This window comes from Scyliorhinus torazame, chromosome 8, assembly GCF_047496885.1.
Source record: "Scyliorhinus torazame isolate Kashiwa2021f chromosome 8, sScyTor2.1, whole genome shotgun sequence".
Lineage (NCBI taxonomy): Eukaryota > Metazoa > Chordata > Chondrichthyes > Carcharhiniformes > Scyliorhinidae > Scyliorhinus > Scyliorhinus torazame.
Genome location: NC_092714.1, coordinates 79,103,974 through 79,126,230, shown reverse-complemented (window position 1 = coordinate 79,126,230; position 22,257 = coordinate 79,103,974). Strand labels below are relative to the sequence as shown.

The window sequence follows — 22,257 nt, the reverse complement described above, 5'->3', positions numbered from 1 at the left end:
GAGCGTCGGCTATGATCAGGTCCTTACCCGGTGTGTACACGAGCTGGAAATCGTATCTCCGGAGCTGGAGCAGAATGCGTTGTAGGCGAGGGGTCATGTCATTGAGGTCTTTTTGGATGATGCCGACCAGCAGGCGATGGTCGGTTTCCACAGTGAACTGGGGAAGGCCATACACGTAGTCATGGGAACTTGTCGACACCGGTCAACAGGCCTAGGCACTCCTTCTCGATTTGCGCATCGCGCTGCTCTGTGGGGGTCATGGCCCGTGACGCATAGGCAACAGTGGCCCGTGACGCATAGGCAACAGGGGCCCATGACGAGGCGTCATCTTGTTGCAGGAGCACCGTCCCTATGCCAGACTGGCTAGCGTCCATTGATATTTTCGTCTCCCTTGCAGGATTGAAAAACACCAATACCGGGGCGGTGGTCAGCTTGACCTTGAGCTCCTCCCATTCACGCTGGTGGGCGGGAAGCCACTGGAAGTCCGTCATCTTCCTAACCAGGTTGCGGAGAGCCGTGGTGTGGGAAGCGAGCTTACGGATTAACTTTCCTAGGAAGTTGACCATTCCTAAGAACCGGAGCACTGCCTTCTTATCCGCCGGCTTCTGCATGGCCGTGATGGCTGCCATCTTGTCCGCATCCGTCCGCACACCCAACCGGAAGATGTGGTCTTCTAAAAACTTTAGTTTGGTCTGACCGAAAGAACATTTGGCTCTGTTGAGGCGCAGGCCTTGGTCCCGTATTCACTTAAAAATGCATTGGAGGCGACTGATATGCTCCTGCGGGGTGGTGGACCAGATGATGATGTCGTCCACATAGACGCGCACACCCTCGATGCCCTCCATCATCTGCTCCATGATGCGGTGGAACACTTCAGAGGCCGATATGATTCCAAATGGAATCCTATTGTAGCAGTATCTGCCAAATGGGGTGTTGAAAGTACACAGCTTTCTGCTGGGCTTGTCCAATTGAATCTGCCAGAAGCCCTTTGATGCATCCAGCTTGGTGAATATGTTGGCTCGAGTCATCTCGCACAGGATCTCCTCACGCTTGGGGATAGGGTAATGCTCCCGCATGGTGTTACGATTAAATCCTTCGGGTCGATACAGATCCGGACCTCGCCGGAAGGCTTCTTGACGCACACCATGGAACTGACCCAGTCGGTTGGTTCCATCACTCTGGAAAGCACTCCTTGGTCCTGGAGGTCCTGCAGCTGCTGCTTGAGGCGGTCCTTGAGGGATGCTGGGACTCTGCGAGGTGCATGAACCACAGTCGTGGCGTCCTGTTTGAGCAGGATTTTGTATGTGTAGGGAAGTGTGCCCATGCCTTCGAAGACATCTCGGTGCAGCATGGTAGCATTGTGGATAGCACAATTGCTTCACAGCTCCAGGGTCCCAGGTTCGATTCCGGCTTGGGTCATTGTCTGTGCGGAGTCTGCACATCCTCCCCATGTGTGCGTGGGTTTCCTCCGGGTGCTCCGGTTTCCTCCCACAGTCCAAAGATGTGCAGGTTAGGTGGATTGGCCATGATAAATTGCCCTTAGTGACCAAAATTGCCCTTAGTGTTGGGTGGGGTTACTGGGTTATGGGGATAGGGTGGAGGTGTTGACCTTGGGTAGGGTGCTCTTTCCAAGAGCCGGTGCAGACTCGATGGGCCGAATGGCCTCCTTCTGCACTGTAAATTCTATGATAACTCTGTGATTGAGTGATGATGGCACTTAGTTGCACCCTGAAGTCCGCATCTTGGAAGTCAGGTGTGTCCTCTGGAGAGAGGGAATGTACGCGCTGCACGAGGTTGAGGAACTTGCATGCCTGTGCGCCTAGCAGGGAGTCCTTTGAGGAGCCCACGATCTCGAAGGGTAGGGTGACTTTTCACGAGTTGTGCGTCACCTCGAGTTAGCATGACCCTGTGGCGGGGATGACGTTACCATTATAGTCGACCAGTTGGCAATTGGATGGAAGAATTGTTGGTTTGACCCCCAGGGTTTGAAATGCTGACCATGCGAGGAGATTGGCAGAAGCACCAGTGTCCAGACGGAATCTGATCTGGGATCGGTTGACCGTCAGGGTGTCACACCACTCGTCATCCGGATCAATGCTGTGTACCAACAGCGGCTGGTGCTTTCGATTCGGGGACAGCCTGTTCTTGGTTATGACAGCGACTGGAAAAGGCTTCCTGTCCTCGGTGTCACTGGTCTGCATGAAGTCAGGATCGGACTCGGTGAAGGTGGGTTGGATTGCCCGAACATTCCTGCGAGGCTGGTTAAATCGTTGTGAGTTGGCAGGCTGGGCTGCTCGACAGCAGGCAGCATAGTGGCCAAGCCTGCCACAGCGTAGGCACTATCGCGATTTTGCAGGGCATTGCCGCTTTAAGTGGGCGGGGCCACAGTTGCCGCATGTCGTGACGTCAGTGCATTAATTGCGCCACCGCACATGCGCGGTACGGTCTTGCGTGGTGCGGGTCTGCACATCGCGTTCCTCCACGTCACCGTCCCCTCGTTTGGCGCGTACAAGCGCGGGAGGCCTCGGAAAGCGCACAAAATGGCCGCCCTCCTCCAGACTGCGGCCCAGGAGGTGTTCGATCGTTTGGACCCGTTCTGCCTCATGAGGCCCTTGCCGTGCCATTTCAGCTGCCTGTATGTAGGTGTACTGGCTGGTGGCATTCTCATGCAGGACACAGGTCTCGATGGCAGTCGCTAGGGTTGCTTAACTTTAAGGAGCTGCTGGCGCAGGGTGTCCGGCATGACCCCAAAAACAATCTGGTCACGTATCATGGAGTCGGAGGTGGGCCTGTAGCCGCAGGATTGTGCGAGGATGCGGAGGTGTGTTAAATAGGATTGGAAAGGCTCGTCCTTACCCTGCAAGCGCTGCTGGAACAGGTACCTTTCGAAGCTTTCGTTGATTTCAACACTGAAGTGTGTGTCGAATTTTAGGAGCACCGTCTTGTACTTGGTCTTGTCCTCGTCGTCCGCGAATGTCAGGGAATTAAAGATGTGGATGGCATGTTGCCCAGCCGTGGAGAGAAGAAGGGCTATCTTCCTGGTGTCCAATGCATTCTCCCTGTCCATGGCGTTGAGGAAGAGCTGAAAGCGCTGTTTAAATATCTGCCAATTTACCCCGAGATTGCCAGCGATGCAGAGTGGCGGCAGCGGGTTGATGTTCTCCATGCTGCAGGATGCCGGAATGCTGAGAAGTTGCAGGTAGGTCTCACAAGTGCTAGATTGCGGCCACTCCTTGGACCATGTCGTGTTGGGTGTTCTGGTTTACAAACAAGCCAACCATGCTGGAAGTGGTGTAACGCTATTTTATTAACTGTTCAACTATGCTAACATACTGTAAACGTGGGTATAAGCAATACCAGCTTAACTGTGGACCCTTTCCTATCACTAGCGCACTCAGCACATGGTGAATGTCTGTGATGCAGGCTGTGAGCTCTGTGCTCTGAGCTGGCTGCTGCTAGAATGAGCGGGAACTCTCCTGTCCCCTGTCTTTATAGTGCATGTGCTCTCACTGGTGATTGGCTGCGGTGTTGTGTATGCTGGTTGGTCCTACTGCATGTCCATCAGTGTGGGTGTGATTGCACCATAATGTGCTGATGTATATTATGACAGATACCACCGTGCCTCTCTCATCCATCACCCTTTCCAACTCTCTCGTCGCCGCCTGCTTCCTCTTTAATTAAAAAATATTTTTATTAAAGGCATTTTTATGTATATATACATAGAAATATCAGAAAATCAGAAAACCACAGATAGAAAAACACAGGCCAACTACCCCCTTAGTTTTTCCTCCTTCTCCCCCCCAAAGCAAAGAAAAATCATGAAAAAACCCTAACCCCCACCCCCTGCTGGCGTCTTAGCAATCAATAAACAACTTCCACCCATCGCCTGCTTCCTCAACTGATGCGCAAGCATCATACTTGCTTTCTCCCCATACTCATAAACCACCCCTCTGGCTCTATGTTGTGCTATTGCCTTTCCCGTGGACACAGCCCAAACTCCATCTGAAGCTTCTGCCTTTCCTTTAGTAATGCCTCCTCAGCTGCCACCGAATATCTCCGGTCCACCCTCAGAATGTCCTCCACCAACCTCAGCCTCTCAAGTCCACTCCGCTCTCTCTCTGTAAGCCCGAACCAATATAAATTACCCCCTTCCCACCACCTTCAGCACCTCTCACAGCATGGAGGCAGAAACCTCCCCCGTATTATTCGGCTCCACATAATTTCAGTTGGCCACCCTCACCCTCTCGCAAACTCCCTTGTCCGCCAGTAACCCCACATCGAACCTCCACTGTAGCCACTGAGCCTCCCCCTGTACCACCCAGTGCGGCACGTGGTCTGAGACCACAAATGCCAAATACTCGGATCCAAACACCCCCGCCACCAACGCCTTGCCTAAAACAAATAAATCAATCCGGGAGGACACGGGGTGCACGTACATGAAGTAAAAAAACTCCTTCGCCCTTGACCTCTCAAATGCACCCCCCATACACTACATAAACATCAATAACGTGCTCGCCCTAGCTGAAACCTAAAGGGACCTAGGGCACGACCAGTCCAACCCAGTATCCAGAACCATATTAAAATCTCCCCCCCACAATAGCTGATGAGTGTCCAGGTCTGGAATCTTCTCTACAACTGCCTCAAGAACCACATCATTCCAATTTGGGGCATATACATCCTCTAGCTTCCCGCTAAACATCACAAATCTACCCCCAGGATCGGTTACAATACTGCCGACCTCAAAGGCCACCCTTTGGTTGACAGCACCGCCACCCCCCTCATTTTCATATCCAGCCCCGAGTGGAACACCAGTCCCACCCAGACCTTCCTCAGCTTTGTCTGGTCCCCCAGCTTCAGGTGCATCTTCTGAAGAAACACAACGCCCGCCTTCAAACTCCTTAGACGCACAACCGTTTGACCGAGCCATTTAAACCCCGAATGGTTCACATAATCAACCGGGTCAAAGGGGCTCCCTCAGCCCCCTCGATCAGCCATACCCCATCTTTAGCCAGTACCCCCAGATCCACGGCTCGCTCATCCTCGGGCCCTCTCCAAGATGTCTGCCGCCATCTCCTCTTAACCAACTGCCCCACATTAACGCCACCCACATCAGCATCCCTCCCCACCCCCATCACTCCCCCCTCCCCCCCAGAAACAATGACAAAGAAAACCCAATGATCCCTCCCCCTCCCCTAGGTCTAACCCCCACTTCACTCCTGTTAACTAGCTAACAAGCTAGCATGGTGGCCCCGACTCGAGGCCGCCTTCTACCCCCTTTCCCACCACCACCCTTCACCTGCAAATCCGCAAAAACAGTAAGAAAAAGAACACACATACCCACTCTGCACCCATATTCGCCTCCCCCCCCCCCCCCTCCCCCACAACCGCTCTTCACCTGCAAATCCCCAGAATCTGTAAAAACCAAAAAAACACACTCACCCACTCCTCACCCATATTCATTAAATATAACATCCCGCCCACTGTGTAAAGTCACATTCCTGCGCTTTAGCATCTCCAAAGTTCAGTGTCCTCATACATTTTCAAGTCCACGGTCTCTCATAAATTCACTCGCCTTCTCCGGCTTATCAAAATAAAACTCTTGATTTTGGTGCATGATCCACAGACGAGCAGGATACAACACCCCAAACTTCACTCCTTTCTTGTACAGGGCATCCTTGATCTGATTATAACCAGTTCACATCTTGGCCAACTCCACACGCAGGTCCTGGTAGATCCTCAGCACATTTCCTTCCCAGGTGCGGTTTTTCATTTGCTTGGTCCACTTCAATAGCATCTCCTTATCAAGAAACCATTCAGCCGCACCACCATCGCCCTCGGCGGCTCTCCTGCCTTCGGCCTCCTCCCCAGCGTCCTGTGCGCTCGATCCACCGGAGGGAGATGGTCACTGATATCCCCTCCCCCACCAACGTCTCAAATATGCCACATACTGTGCGGCTTGCGAACCTTCAATCCCCTCAGGTAGCCCCACAATCTGGAGATTCTGCCTCCTGGAACAGTTCTCGAGGTCCTCCAGCCTTCTCTTATGACTATCCGGGCACCTCCAACGAGGCCAGCCAGTACTCATGCTCCCCCACCAACTCCTCCACCTTGTGGAGTGCCAGACCCTGCACCTCCAGCGTATGCATGTGGTGGGAGGGGTTACAACAGTTGTCCTAGGTGATTTACCTGGTGAGATAGTGACAATCTCCTATTGCCCGTCCAAGTTGAACAAATGAGAAAGTGAAAATTACAAGAATCAAAATAATCAAATACATTTCAGCACATTTATTTATCAGAAACCTTCATAAATATGGACAAAATATTAAGAATAATCCAGAAACCACGGCTACATGTATAGCTCTCTAAAATGTTGTTGAAGTACACTTCCTACAGCTCATGTTTAGATTCATTTTGCTTAGAGGCTGGGAAAGTCCTACCCATCTGTACAAACAATTTTGGCACAAATGGAACAAAAATATATCACATACTAAAACATATGGTAAACTGTTTGAACAAGTGTTTCATTTTCATATGCTTATTTTATTTTAACATTGTAAGAGCAATTTCCAGTAGACATCAAATAATGGCAAGGAATTTTAGACAAACCCATTGTGTTTGCCCACCAGTGTCCCACAGTGTAATTTCAGGGTTTAAGTAAACTAAACCAAATCAAACTAGTTCCACAAATTACATGCTAGGCGATTATCATTATACATACACAAATTTGCAAATTGTAAATCTCTTACACACCTACAGATGCTTAAAGTTAGAATATCTTGGTGGCTTTGCATGTTGCCTGACCCTTTTGCACTATTTGTCTACGTTGAGGAGCATTCCTCATCAGATAACTAATGTATTGTATATAAATAAGCTGAATGCAAACAAACATGGACAAATTTCTGTAGATTCTTAGTCGAAACAGTTTGCATCCACATTCACAAGCAGTTATCACTTCTTGAAAATATTTGGGTAACTAGGATGAATTTTATAAATTGATTCATTTGGATTTGAAGAGGAAGCTAACTATGTAATCCTACACAATAAACCAAGATGTCTAAATATGAAATTTAGCTATCACTCCTCCATTTCATGCAAGTAAACAAAATATAATCTCTGCATGTGTAGGAGTTGAATTATAGCAATTTCTGTGGAATTCTGTGCTCATAACAAGAATTACACTCTCCTGGTTAACAATGGCTTGCCATAAATGACTCCCCATCTTAAATGGCCCGGACTTTGTAGTCAGCAGCAAAGTGAAGGCACTCACCCCTGACCTTGAAAAAAACTTCCCACAAAGATCTAACAAGTTTTGTGGCACAAATTTCACTTTTCCCAACACTCAATTCATCTGGCATTAGCCATGAGGATCTCTGGCATCCAACAACAGTGATTTCATGAAGCAGGCTAAGTAGCCAATCACGTTGAAGTTTCAGGCAGCAAACCAAAAAGGTAAAAAGGTTTTATCAGTCACTTTTTATAATCCGACAGAAAGCAGGAGGATTGGGAAAGGGGAAAGAGAATATGAATGCAAACTAGAGAGGAATATATAAAGGCAGACTGTAAAGCTTCTTTAGGTATGTGAAAAAATAGATTACATGGACCCAGGTGGGAACAGGAGACTTTGTAGTGGAGAACAGGGAAATGGCAGAGAAACTAACAGTTACTTTCTTTGTATCTGTCTTCACGGAAGAAAATACAGAAAATCTCCCACAAGTACTAGGCGACCAGAGGACGCCTGAGGAAACTGTTAAAAGTACTATTAGTAAAGAGCCAGGACATGAAAAGTTAATTTAGTTGAAGGTTGATAAATCTCCTGGACCAGATTAGCTTCATCCCAGAGTTTTGAAGGAAGTGGTTAGACAGATAGATGATGCATTAATGGTTATCTTTCAAAATTCTATAGATTCTAGAAAGCTTTCTGCGGACTGGAAGTAGCAAGTGTAACCTCACTATTTAAAAAGGAAGAGGGAGAATGGAGAACAACAGACCCGTTTGTTTGACATCAGTAGTAGAGAAAATGTTAGAATCTATTATAACTGGACAGTTAGAAAAGAATGGTAAAATTGAGCAGAGTCAACAGGGATGCGTGAAAGGGAAATCATGTTTGACAATCTTGTAGGAGTTTTTTGAGGATATTATTTCAAACATTGCTAAAATAAGATATGTCGAAGCTTTTCATCTTGCACTCATTAGGACAATTTGAAAGAATACTGATACATATGGGGAAAACAATGATTTATACTTTATGAGAACTAAGTGTTGACTGGTTGGCAAGTAGTCTCTGACTAGTAGAGGCGTTGCCATGGATAAAACACCAGGTGACTGCCAGTTAACTGCCAAGCATTGTTTGAAATTTAAATCAGGCAGTTTGACCATAAATGGTTTTGAGTTTCCACACATGGGCTGATTGGGTGCGGTCTGTACCTTGCCCATTGCAAACAGTGGTTCGGACTGCTGTTTGATGCGATCCGCCAGTCTTTGGGATGTATGGCCTACATATATAGCATCACACTAGCACTGAAATTAATATACCACATTACTCATTTGCGTGACAGGCACAGCACCGTTTTGGCCTGACAGCGGCATACTGTTAGTGGTGAATATCACTCATGTTGCTATTGCATGGTAACAGTGTGAAACAGCTAGCTTCACCTGTTGCTTAAATGTTGGAGGTACCTTGCCCTTCTGGGCTAGTCCGAGGTAGACTGGGCACTTTTCAGGGTTGAAAGTAATGGCCTTTGGCTCGTCCATGAGTCTGCGTGATATGGTATGAAGATATTGGTAGAAAAAACAAGAAGGCAGAATATTTCTTCGATAGTGAGAGTATGGCAAGTCTGGATGTCCAAAGCGACCTGGGTGTCCTTGTTTGTGAGTCACTAAAATTTAGTATGCAGGTACAGCAAGCAGCTAGGAACATAAGAACTAGGAACAGGAGTAGGCCATCTGGCCCCTCGAGCCTGCTCCGCTATTTAATGAGATCATGGCTGATCTTTGTGGACTCAGCTCCACTCTCCGGCCCGTACACCATATCCCCGAATCCCTTTATTCTTTAGAAAGGTATCTACCTTTTTCTTAAAAACGTTTAAAGAAGAAGCCTCAACTGTTTCACTGGGCAAGGAATTCCAGAGATTCACAACCCTTTGGGTGAAGAAGTTCCTCCTAAACTCGGTCCTAAATCTACTTCCCTTTATTTTGAGGCTATGCCCCCTAGTTCTGCTTTCCCCGACCAGTGGAAACAACCTGCCCGCATCTATCCTATCTATTCCCTTCATAATTTTATATGTTTCAATAAGATCCCCCCGCATCCTTCTAAACTCCAATGGGTACAGTCCCAGTTTACTCAACCTCTCGTCATAATCTAATCCCCTCAACTCTGGGATCAACCTAGTGAATCTCCTCTGCACTCCCTCCAGTGCCAATATGTCCTTTCTCAGGTAAGGAAACCAAAACTGAACACAATACTCCAGATGCGGCCTCACCAACACCCTATACAATTGCAGCATAACCTCACTAGTCTTGAACTCCATCCCTCTAGCAACGAAAGGCAAAACTCGATTAGCCTTCTTAATCACCTGTTGCACCTGCACACCAACTTTTTGCGACTCGTGCACCAGCACACCCAGGTCCCTCTGCACAGCAGCATGTTTTAACATCTTACCGTTTAAATAATAATCCATTGGGCTATTCCTCCCAAAATGGATAGCCTCACATTTGGCAACATTGAATTCCATCTGCCAGACCCTACCCCATTCACCTAACCTATCCAAATCCTTCTGTAGACTTCCGGTATCCTCTGCAAATGGTATGTTGGACTTCATCACAATTTGAATACAGAGTAAAGGAGTCTTGCTGCAGTTGTGTAGATCCTTGCTGAGATCTCACCTCGAACATTGTGTACAGTTTTGGTCCCCTCATCTAAGGAGAGATATACTTGCCATGGAGGGAGTGCAATGGAAACTCATCATATTAATTTCTGGGATGGAGGGGTGTTTTATGAGGAGAGATTGGGGGATTGTATTCTTAAGAATTTCGATAATGAAGAGTGACCTCATTGAAACTTACAAAATTATTGCAGGGGCAAGGTAAATGAAGATAAAATATTTCCCCTGACAAGTGAGTCTAAAACCAGGGGACATAACCTCAGGCAAGGGATAGACCATTTAAAACAGAAGAAAAGGAATTTCTTCACTCATAAGGTGGTGAATCTTTGGAATTTGTTACCTCAGAGGGCTGTGGATGGTCAGTCATTGAGCATGTTCAAAACAGAAATTGATAGGGTTTCTGGAGACCAATGACATCAAGGGATAAAAACAACGGGACTCAAAACAAGTGGTGAGGGTGACACACAGTCCACAGAGGGATATAGACAGTTTAAATGAGTGGGCAAAAAGTTGGGAGATGGAATATAATAGAGGAAAATGTGAAGTTATGCACTTTGCTAGGAAGAATAAAAGAGCAGAATATTATTTAAATGGAAAACGATTGCAGAAAACTGCAGCACAGAAGAATTTGGGTGTCCTCGTGCATAAATCACAATAAGCTAGCATGCAAGTTCAGCAGGTAATATGGAAGGCAAATGTTATCCTTTAATTCAAAGGGAATAAAAATAGGGGAATCTTGCGACAGCTAGACAAAGCACTAGTTAGGCCACACACCTGGAATACTGCAAACAGATTTGGTCCTCTTAACTAAGCAGACTGACATTGGAGGCGGCACAGAGGTTGTTTCCCCTTGTGGGAGAGTCTAGGAACAGAGGGCATAATCTCAGAGTAAAGGATCGCCCATTTCAGACAGCGATGAGAAAGTATTTCTTCTCTCAGAGGGTAGTGAGTATGTGGAATTCCTTACCGCAGAGGGCTGAAGAGGCTGGGTTGTTAAGCATGTTGAAGGTTGAGGTAGACAGATTTTTAATCAGTAAGCAAATCAAGGGTTATAGGATAAGGTGGAAAACTGGAGTTGAGGATTATCACATCAGATCAGTCATGATCTCACTGAATGGTGAAGCAGATTTGATAGGCTTTTATAGATATGGAGATGACATGGGAAAGTGGTGTTGATGTAGATGATCAGCCATGATCTAATTGAATGGTGAAACATGCTTGATGGGCTGAATAGCCTACTCCTATTCCATACAAATGGGGTTAAGGTAGAAGATGAAATCTCAAACATTTATGAAAAGAAACTATGGAATTTTTGGCATGAAATGGAGAAATCTGACTTTCCACAAATCGTATTAGTTTTTTAGGGCCAGAGAGGTTGCTCAGCTGGAATTATGAATTAGGATGCTATTAAAAACCAGGATACATCTTATTCAACAAGGTACAACATTTTAAAATGCTTTTTAACAGTGTAAAAACTGGAAGTTCATATCAAATCAGTGATTTCTAGTTGATTTCTTTCTGTGAGAACTTCAACAGCACACCCGGTGGAGAAATATGGAAACACTGACAGCAACATTTGGATATCTGTGTTTAACTGTACATGTAGAGACATCAGAATATGCTGTCAGTTTTACAGAGTAATGATGATGAGTGTGGACAGATTTATCATCAGTACAATGGCAAATTTCAAGTCAAAAAGTAGTTTTACTTAGTACCATGCAAATATGTAAGTGCTCTTACCCATCTTCATTAATTCCACACATGCGGACCCTATCCGTGCTCATCCAGCTGTGAAGGTTACCGTACAGGGGGGTTGCAGACAGCATGACGTCTTTTTGATTCGTGTGTCCCTTCTCCACAATTTTATTCTTTAATAAAAAAAACATTATTAATATATAAATCTATATTAAACACCTTTTGTACATAAATAGTAGATGTATGATTTTAATTGTGATAAAATCCATATGTATTTGGACAAGCATTGCATTGTTTTTTAAAATAAATTTAGAGTACCCAATTCTTTTATTCCCAATTAAGGGGCAATTTAGCATGGCCAATCCACCTACCCTGCACATCTTTGGGTTATGGGGGTGAGATCCACGCAAACACAGGGAGAATGTGCAAACTCCACATGGACAGTGACCCAGGGCCAGGGCCGAACCCGGGTCCTCAGCACTGTGAGGCAGCAGTGCTAACCACTGCGCCACCGTTGTTTTAAGTAATTACATGTTGTATTTCATTTACTTTTCCAATTTCATACTGGAAAAGTTAAAATATTAATCAGTCAGGGTTAAACATCTTAGTATGTAATGGTCCAGGATAACAGTTTGGAATGGCATGTATTTCATCCTTGTTCCTTTACATTATTTATTGTTTCTTATAGTTTAAGTAATTGTACATTTAAAGTCTTCATTAGAAGTTGCTAGACTGTCTTGGAGGGACGGGTGTCGGTGTTTGCACTATGTTTATTGGTCTTTGTACACTGTTTCTATACTGTTGTTGTTTGTAATGTCAAAACAATACCTCATTAAAACTGTTTGTTAAAAAAAGAAGTTGCTATACTAATGATCGTAGTCCTCAGACCACATCATTAATATTACTGGTTATAAACTGCAGTATTTTAATTTGTGTCTGGCAAGTGATCGTTAATATTCCTTTGATCTACAAAAATCAGTGTTGCAGTTTATAATCAATACCACATTAAATTATTTTAAGTAGGATAAGACATTTATTCAAAAGTGCATGTGGGCAGCATGGTGGCTCAGTGGTTAGCACTACTGCCTACGGTGCTGAGGACCTCGGTTCAATCCCAGCCCCGGGTCACTGTCTGTGTGGGTTTCACCCCCACAACCCAAAGATGTACAGATTCGGTGGATTGGCTATGCTAAATTGTCCTTTAATTGGGAAAAAAAAAATTGGGTAAAAAAAAATTTTTTTTAAACAAGTGCATGAGATGGCTTTCCCACAAGTCATTGTCAGTTGCAAAATTATTCGAGACAATTGTGTGCTTATGCTCTGTACCACATGTGTGGTCAATAACTGACATACTTCCTCTCTGCAAAAGCCAAAGGAAGCAGCCTGTTTAACCAAAATTTCACTACAAGCATACATGCTCATTTCAGATGTTTAACGTATTTGTTCTAATTTTATATTGCTAAATAACACTTAACAGCATATAATGAACACAATGCCAATTTTGTGTGAAATACTGAAAACTTTATCAGGCATGATTTATGCAATATCCTTCAGACATTTCAGAAACAGCATTCAGCAACTTCTTGTGCAATTTCCATCATAGGTCTGCCACCGTTTTGTGGAGTTTACACCAAGGACCAACATTTACCCACATGCAATGGGAAATCTCGTTGATTTTTATACTCCTTAATCTAGAGGTGTTAGATCAATATTTACTCTAGGGATCCTGCATCAATTCCATTGTCACTTGGCTAAACTAGGTTAAATTCAGCATAGGCCTCGGATCCAACTTGGTGCCCTCCTGTGTTCCCAAAGAATGCTCAACAGGCAAAACAATTTTCCAAAGACAATTTTATTTTTAATTCTCTTCTTCTCAACTCAGCACTACCAGGGATCAAACTTGGAATCTTTGTGAATATAGTTCAGTTGTACAACATATTAATCTGTTTTTTGGTGTTGAGGAAGGCGTGATGGGAGTGGACGTTGGGAAATCAGACTGTCCCTCTTCAGATAGTGAATGGAATCTTAAGCATCCAACTTAAGCACTAGCACTAAACACTACTACCCAAATACTGTCAGCCTAGGTTGTTTGTGTCATCTGGAGTAAGGCTCGATCTCTTTGTCATCTGTCAGATGGAGAGAGGATAATGCCAAATGGATATCTCCAAAAATACTTGAAAGTTCACTTGACGGAAGTTGAGGGGCGACGGCGGTCTACAAGATACGAGGGGCATGGATAGAGTGGACGGGCAGGCACTCTTTCCCAGTGTGGAGGGGTCAGTCACAAAGGGGCATAAGTTTAAGGTCTGTGGGGCAACGTTTAGAGGCGATGTGCAAAGCAGGTTTTTTTTACACAGAGGATGGTGAGTGCCTGGAATGCGCTGCCAAGGGAGGTTGTGGAAGCAGATACATTAACAGTGTTCAAAAGGCATCTCGACAAATACCTGGACAGGATGGGTATAGAGGGATATGGTACTAAGAAGTGCTGAGGGTTTTGGCCAAGGGTGGTATCATGACCGGTACAGGCTTGGAGGGCCGATGGGCCTCTTGTTCTTTGTTCTAAGATTCATAATTGTGCTCTCCTAATTGTTAAATATATCAAGTGGATAGTTGAGCTATGTGAGCAGGGGTGTCATTGGGAATAAAAATTTGGGTGTGTCCCAATTTTTGTTAGATGGATTATGCTCTGACTGTTGGAATCCTCCAATTCTCTGTTGCTTTAGTATTAAAAACTACAGTTGCTAGCAGGGCTGGGTGGGAATAAGTTAGCTGGTGGCCACTTGCTGCCAAGCATCCATTGTTATCACACTAGCTCATTTTACCGTGTTATTTTGGTGAGCTATCTCATCCTACATTGTAGGACTGCCCTATCCCATGTGCTTCTAATGTACTAAAATCATCAATGGCACCCCACATATGGATGGATGACTATTGTGTCCACAGAGGAGTCCATACGAGAGACTAAAAGAAACGGTTTGCTTATTGAACAAGAAACTATTTACACGTTGTACACAGGTCCCAGTCAGGACTTCTCTGCTTAGTGCCCACTCGGGCTGAGCTTTGAAACATAGTGTTCATGGCTCCACTGATGGGGCCCCCGCCCTTCAGCAGGGAAACCCATACTCAGCAAGACTCATGTGGAGACTAATTTGTCCGACACCGTAGGTCTCGTGCGGATTATAAGAATGACTATCTGGCAATTTTTATTATTGCTGACAGTTCCTCTATCAGAGCAACCCTATGACCACTGTCACCAAGTTAACAGGCTTTAAATCAAAAGAATGAAGGAGCTGGTCATCAAAATTGACTGCATTTATTTCTGCAGCCATTCAGATTTGTTCTGACTGCACCCCTGTCCCATTGATAGTGAAAACAACCTTCTAATAAATTTGTGGAAACTTAGTGGTCACTCAGGCTCAAATCTGGATGGGCCTAGATACTAGCTGATGGGCTGTGGTGGGCAACTCTGGTTACATCTCTGCCATATGGACCAGTAATGTTCTAAGGTTGATCTTCAGTTCATACGTTGGTTGCAACACCCTGGTTCAAGAAGGAAGATCAGTGCTTCTAATTGTGAGCCAGCAGCACACTAGGGACATTGGGTATGTTAAAAAAAAACAGCCTTGGTTGTGACGTTCCTGTGCGGAATAGTGTTGCTGCACTCAGCATTAAGGTGAACAAATGAATAATGGGATCTTGTGCAAGGTACCAGAGGTGACCGCTGTTTGACACTATGTTCCACAGAAGAAGTTGATGCCTTCCTGAGAAGGAAGATATTTTAACCAGCTTTTAAAAAACAATGTATGCCCCGTTCTTAGCACTGTTGCTTCACAGCGCCAGGGTCCCAGGTTCGATTCCTGGCTTGGGTCACTGTCTGTGCAGAGTCTGCACGTTCCCCCCGTGTCTACTTGGGTTTCCTCCAGGTGCTCCGGTTACCTCCCACAAGTCCCGAAAGACATGTTGTTAGGTAATTTGGACATTCTGAGTTCTCCCTCAGTGTACCCGAACAGGTATCGGAGTGTAGAAACTAAGGGATTTTCACAGTAACTTAATTGCAACGCTAATGTAAGACTACTTGTGACAATAATAAAGATTATTATTCAATGATAGGACAGTAAATATGGACAAAGTTACCTCCATAGGCACCAAATTCTATCTAAAGAATTTGACAACATAAGCATTGGCAGAAAGGCTGCTATCCTTTACTGTGGCCTAACTCTTGGCCAGCCTGTCCAGAGTAGGCCATCAGTGCAATTTCCCCTTCACTGGCCATTCAGGACCATCTTCAGCCATGACGAAGTAAAGGTAAGGAGAAATAAAATTCCAACCTGCAGCTAGAAAGCTGTTTTTCATGGTATTATTCTAGTACGTTGAAATCCACCCACGGCATGAGTAGAGGCTGATTCCAAGATACTGAGAGCCTATGGCAATGTTGTAGAACTACTTCAAGAACTGCTGTGGGCACTGATAGGGAGGAGTTAGTGAACTTGACAGTGTGAGGGAAAGGAATTAACATTGATTTACTGTTATTAACCCAGTCTGCTTCTCGGATCTTGGCATTTTAACTGTGCATGTCAATTCAGCTCCTTCACACTGCCGGGCTAAGTATCGTCTCCTAGCCTATCCCCCAACGATTTCATCAGCACTCAAATGTTTCAATAAAAATTAAACTCAACAGAGATTAACAGAAACAAATAGAAGGATGTTGAACTAAAATTGTCTGCAACAAATATGTCCTCCTTAAAACGGGTTTTCGTAAAAAATAAAGAAGGAACATTTACACTAAGTTCTGAGTAAACCCTTCAGACTTAAAACTCTTCCCCATACATTTGAAAATGCTCTCTGCTAATAATAATAATCTTTATTAGTGTCACAAGTAGGCTCACATCAACACTGCAATGAAGTTACTGTGAAAATCCCCTAGCCGCCACACTCCGGCACCTTTCGGGTACACTGAGGGAGAATTCAGGATGTCCAATTCACCTAATAGTACATCTTTCGGGACGTGGGAGGAAACCAGAGCACCCGGAGGAAACCCATGCAGACACGGGGAGAACGTGCAACCTCCGCACAGACAGTGACCCAAGTTGGGAAACGAACCCGAGACCCTGGAGCTGTGAAGCAACAGAACTAACCACTGTGCTGCCATGCTGCCGGTCGAATGTATAACAAATCACAAATGTATTTAACTCCAGGTGGCTACATCCAAGAAACATATTATCGCAACGGTACAGTATTTATTTGGAAACAGAATGCCTGTGAATTGACACATAAGTGAAAGCTTACAATAGAAATCATTGCATTTTCCTTCACGTATGTACAGCGAAAAAGAATTGCACAAAAAATGCCCACATTTCACACAACATCCACAGTACAATGAAAACTGCAGAGCATGTGAAACTTCCACAAATCCTAAGTGTGAATTTTATGCTGCACATTTTTATTCCAAGGTGGACTCCATGGAATGAACTGGCTCAGTTATTTACACAATTAAATGCATACAGAAAAACGTTGCTCCTTTCATTAAATGGGAACTGCCACGCATACATGGTTCAACAATTCTGAAATACATACTACGTTTAACATTTTATGGACCAAAACAGGCACAACAGTCACAGCTGATCTTCATGGGATTTCAGGCCACTGCTAAGTTGGTCAGGTCCCAAGGTAACACGAGTGAATGCCTCATTCAATTATGAAATGAGACTCCATTGCACGCTAGCACAATGGGGGCAGCACGGTAGCATAGTGGTTGGCACAATTGCTTCACAGCTCCTAGCATAGTGGTTGGCACAATTTAACAATTTAGTCCAAAGATGTGCAGGTTAGGTGGATTGGCCATGCTAAATTGTCCCTTAGTGTCCAAAATTGCCCTTAGTGTTAGGTGGGGTTACTGGGTTATGGGGATAGAGTGGAGGTGTGGGCTTGGGTAGGGTGCTCTTTCCAAGAGCCGGTGCAGACTCGATGGGCCGAATGGCCTCCTTCTGCACTGTAAATTCTGTGAAATTTCAGACATCAATCTTGACCAACTCAAACCCCAATCTTCCAGGTCCACAGCAGCCTAACCAACAGTCCTCAAAAGGAATCACGGCGTGGTGACGCAGTGGTGAGCTCTGCTGCCTCATGGCGCCGAGGACCCAGTTTCGATCCCAGCTGTCCATGTGGCGTTTGCACATTCTCCCCATGTCTGCATGGGTCTCACCCCCACAACACAAAGATGTGCAGGGTAGGTGGATTGGCCACGCTAAATTGCCCCTTAATTGGGAAAAAAAAAGAATTGGGTACTCTAAATCTATTTTTAAAAAGGAATCACTAGGCGTCACTTAAAAAGGCCAAACAAATGTTCCAGCAGTAGTGTTCTGCTTGATTCCACACAAATCAGCCCATTCCACAGTCTCCATCTTAGACTTTTGTCTGGACCTCGAGATGCCTTCTTGAACTGCTGTGGTTCTGGTGGCATAGGTACACGGACAGTGCTATTAAGTAATGACTTTCAGAATTTAGATCAAACAATAATGATATAGTTCCAAATCAAGATGGTGTGTGAATTGGAAAGGACCTTGCAAGTGGTGGTATTCCCATTCATCTGCTAGCTTTGGTCTTCCAGGTGGTAGGGGTCATGGGTTTAGAAGGTTCTGTCAAAGGAGCGTTGCCAAGTTGCTGCTATGAATCTTGGAGATGGCACATACGCTGCCACAGTGCTCTTGTGGTGGATAGGGTGTAAATCAAACCAGCTGCTTTGTCCTGCATGGTACTGTGCTTCCTGAATGTTGTTGATGCTGGTCTCATCCAGGCAAGTGAAGAGTGCCAGCCCCTCTCTCTCCTGACAGTATACCTGGTGGACCTCTCCTGCTGGTGAGCCCAGGAAATACCCAGGGGTAGTCTGAGCCTGTGGTGTTGACTGAAATGTAGAATTATGAGAGTGTATCTTATGTCAGGTTGTTTGCTTGACTAATCTGTGGGACAGCTCTCCAAATGTTGGTACAAGTCCCAGATGGAAATGAGGCCTTTGCAGAGTCAACTGGGCAGACTGCACCGTTATCCTGTCCGGTGTCTAAGTCATTGCGGAGAGGTCCATTAGATTTTATTCTTATTAGAAACTTTTGTTACAGTTAAATACAATCAAGAGACTTGCAAGTCCATTTCAGATAGTAACTAAGAGGCATTAAGAACATTAAAGTGAATTAGATGGGTTTTAATGACAATCTCATGATTTCACATTCATCATTACTGATGCTATCTTTTTTTCCAGATTTACTTAATTCACTGAATTTAAGCTCCCAAGCTGCTATGGTGAAATCTGAACTCGTGTCTCTGGATCATTTGTCCAGGCTGCTAGGTTACTGCACCAGTAATATAAACACAAATGCTACCGAACCCTCTTATATTGGATATAGCAAAGGCTATGCGCCAACAACATCCCAGCTGTGGTGTTGAAAACTTGCGCAACAGAACTAACTGTGCCTCAAACCAAGCTGTTCCAGTGCAGCTACAACACTGGCATCTACCAAAGTGGAACATTGCCCAGATTTATCCTGTCCACTAAAAGCAGGACAAATGTAAGCTAGTCCTTTACCACGCCATTAGTCTATTCCCAATCATCAGCAAAGTAATCTAAAGGTGTTATTGACAGTGCTGTGAAGAACATTCACTGATGCCCTGTTTCTGCTCCGCCAGGGCCACTCAGTTCCAGACCTCATTACAGCCTTGGTCCAAAAGTGGACCAAATAATTCTTACCATCTTGGCACCTGCAACTTGCCTCATTCATTCTGAAGAAATTGGTGGGAAAATTTACTATGGTCCTTGGGTATTAATTTTTGTTGCAATTGTGCCTGCTTAGGGGCATAAAAGAATGTCAGCCCCATGGTGTTTTATACCAAAAACCACTTTGGCCTAAAGAATGTTGGAAACAGCAAACCTAATAAAATCCTATTTGAGTTTAAGGAGACGTGAAAAGTTTTATTCAGATTAAAGCAAGATTCTATTATGTAAAATGTGTTCAGCTGACTGTTGGTCAAGATAATTGAAGAATATTTGCACATTACCTATAACAGGAACTCTGTTATGCAAAATGTATTTTAGGACAATATATGCCTTTTTTAGTTTCCCCTCAAGCAGATATTTTAATTATACAGTCATTTAGGTAAAGGACATTACCCGACTTCAGTGCTGCATGATTAATATTGAGGACTGCTATTTGCAAGTAAAACAGCAGGCAGCAGCATCTTCCATCATAACTACATAAATTGCAGCACTAGTCACGACTGTGAAGAAAATCTAACATTTCAGACACCGTAGACTCTGGGATTGCAGTAATGCTGGATCATTGGGAACTATCAAAACAAAAAATGGCCTTCCACATGTGTGGATGTGTTGGAATAGTGGGCTATCAATAAGCTAGGATAGTGCTGGTAACTACAACATCATTTTATGCTGTTGTGCTGAGACACTTCTACACAACAGCAGTATACTTCAACACTTTGCTTTATATTTTCATATGTATTTCTTTTCTTTCACTTTAGTTACTAATATTTGTCATGAAGTCCATTGACCTTTGTGTCCCTGGGTACTAAATTAAAAGTCTGTCTACTTGTATCATTCAAGGCACAGGATGTTACGATGCCTGTTGCATTGGTTTATGGTTAATAACAAGGATGGGAGTGTTTTCCTAGGTCCTCAGATCAGTTCAAGGGTCAGTGAACAACACTTCTTGAGGCAGTCAGTTTCAGAGGAGTCAACCAGCAGTGCCACAGACACAGGGCAAGAAACAGGTCCCAGTTAAGCTCAAGAAAGAGCTGCAGGGAGCAGACTTTAAGTAAAGAGGAACTTTGGGGAAAAGATACCCCTTTGGAGCAGTGGTGCTCTGCTCGGCATGGCCATAGATCTGAAAGTGCGTGTGTATAAACTAGTTTATGAGTGTACTCAGAAATCCAGGGAGAAGGGCTCTTGGAAGGCGGGACCCCGTGAGGTGGGCCGTTGTTAAGGTCGTCTGAGTGGGGTGGTTTTTGGAGAGAATTCTAAGCAGAATCTTCAAAATATGGAGATTGGAAACCTTTGTGAGAAAGACAAGTTTCAACAAGATTGTTTGACTTGGTGTTTGCTGATGTCAGGGTGGGTTATTGAAAAATCCATGGACTGTTTTGGTTGATCCATCATTTACTGTGCAGTATTGTGTTTTTGACCACAATTCGTCCATTAATTCACATGTACCTTACACTTACCCTGAATGTTATAATTTATTTTATCTTTCTGAACTAGTACAGTAAAGTTTGTTTCTGTTTGTTCAAAATTTATGGAATCTTGTTGCTTTATTCCAAAAGCAAGTGTCGTGAATCTCAACCTTTATCTACTTTAAACAAAATGTTCTATTTTTTCCCCCAAAATTTTGAATACACAATTCATTTTTTTCCTATTAAGGGCAATTTAGCATGGCCAATCCACCTACCCTGCACATCTTTTGGGTTGTGGGGGCGAAACCCACGCAAACACGGGGAGAATGTGCAAACTCCCGTTGGATAGTGACTCAGAGCCGGGATCGAATCTGGGATCTCGGCGTCGTGAGGCCGCAGTGCTAACCCACTGCGCCACCGTGCTGCCCTTTAAACAAAATGTTATTGAGCTCTAACTGGATCCCCCCCTGGATCCCCACTCCCCCCGGTGTCTGGCCAAGGATTGTAACTTATTTTTAAGTATTTATTAAACATATCCACTTAACAGTTGTTTACAATGTTGATATTCAGTTGAGAGTATCATAATATATATTTTTTAATTTTCATTAACTATTTAGGGCAAAATTTTATGGTTTCCCCCACCCACCACACACACACCAAGGTGGGTTCTGACATGGGGGAAGGGGTGGGGGGAGCATAAAATTGAATGGGTGGGGTTCGCCCCAAACCCAGGCACAAATTCACACTTGGGGGTGGGCAGGCTCTCAGGTGGGTACTGGGACTTGCACCCAAGCAGAGCGCTGCGGTACCGCTTCTGACCACTGCATCACTGTGCTTGGCCGAGTTGAAGAGTCGCTGGCCAATCTGATTGGCTGACAGGTCTCGCCAGCAGGTCTTCCTTTCAAGGGCAAGTGGAATTCTTCTACACTGCAAATCAACGCTCAAGTGAGCGTTGAATGACAATGGGAGTTCAAGTGTCGACAGCTGCCATTAGGTGCCGATTCTCGGGATAGCGATTATCATCCTACAAATTCTACTCTTAAAGATCATCAAACCTTATTATATAGCAAATCCTTGATGCAAAGGAGGCACTGAATAGAGCCAACACATGGGCAGCACGGTGGCACAGTGGTTAGCATTGTTGCCTACGGCGCTGAGGACCCGGGTTTGAATCCCAGCCCTGGGTCACTGTCCATGTGGAGGTTGCACAATCTCCCCGTGTCTGCATGGGTTTTGCCCCCACAACCCAAAAGATGTGCAGGGTAGGTGGATTGCCCCTTAATTGGAAAAAATTATTGGGTGCTCTAAATTTTATTTATTTATTTTTTTAAATAGAGCCAGCACACATCCTCAGAGTAGAATGAAGAGAAATGAAAAGAAACTCATCAACTTAACAACCAGAGAGGCAATCCTGTACACTGTCATAATGGTTTGTTCAAGAAAGACAGCACGATAGCACCACGCGGTAGCACAGTGGCTTCACAGCTCCAGGGTCCTAGGTTTGATTCCT

At 44.7% G+C, this 22,257-nt stretch overlaps 1 protein-coding gene across 11 annotated transcripts in view; it reads right to left on the bottom strand.

The window, feature by feature from the left end:
- bcor (BCL6 corepressor) overlaps positions 1-22,257 on the bottom strand; it is a 471,432-nt gene that overhangs the window by 80,469 nt on the left and 368,706 nt on the right. For all 11 annotated transcript variants that reach the window (XM_072513870.1, XM_072513869.1, XM_072513868.1 and 8 more), the window contains one exon: positions 11,622-11,749. In XM_072513870.1, coding sequence (XP_072369971.1) covers positions 11,622-11,749 — 128 coding nt within the window. The remainder of the gene's footprint in view (positions 1-11,621; positions 11,750-22,257) is intronic.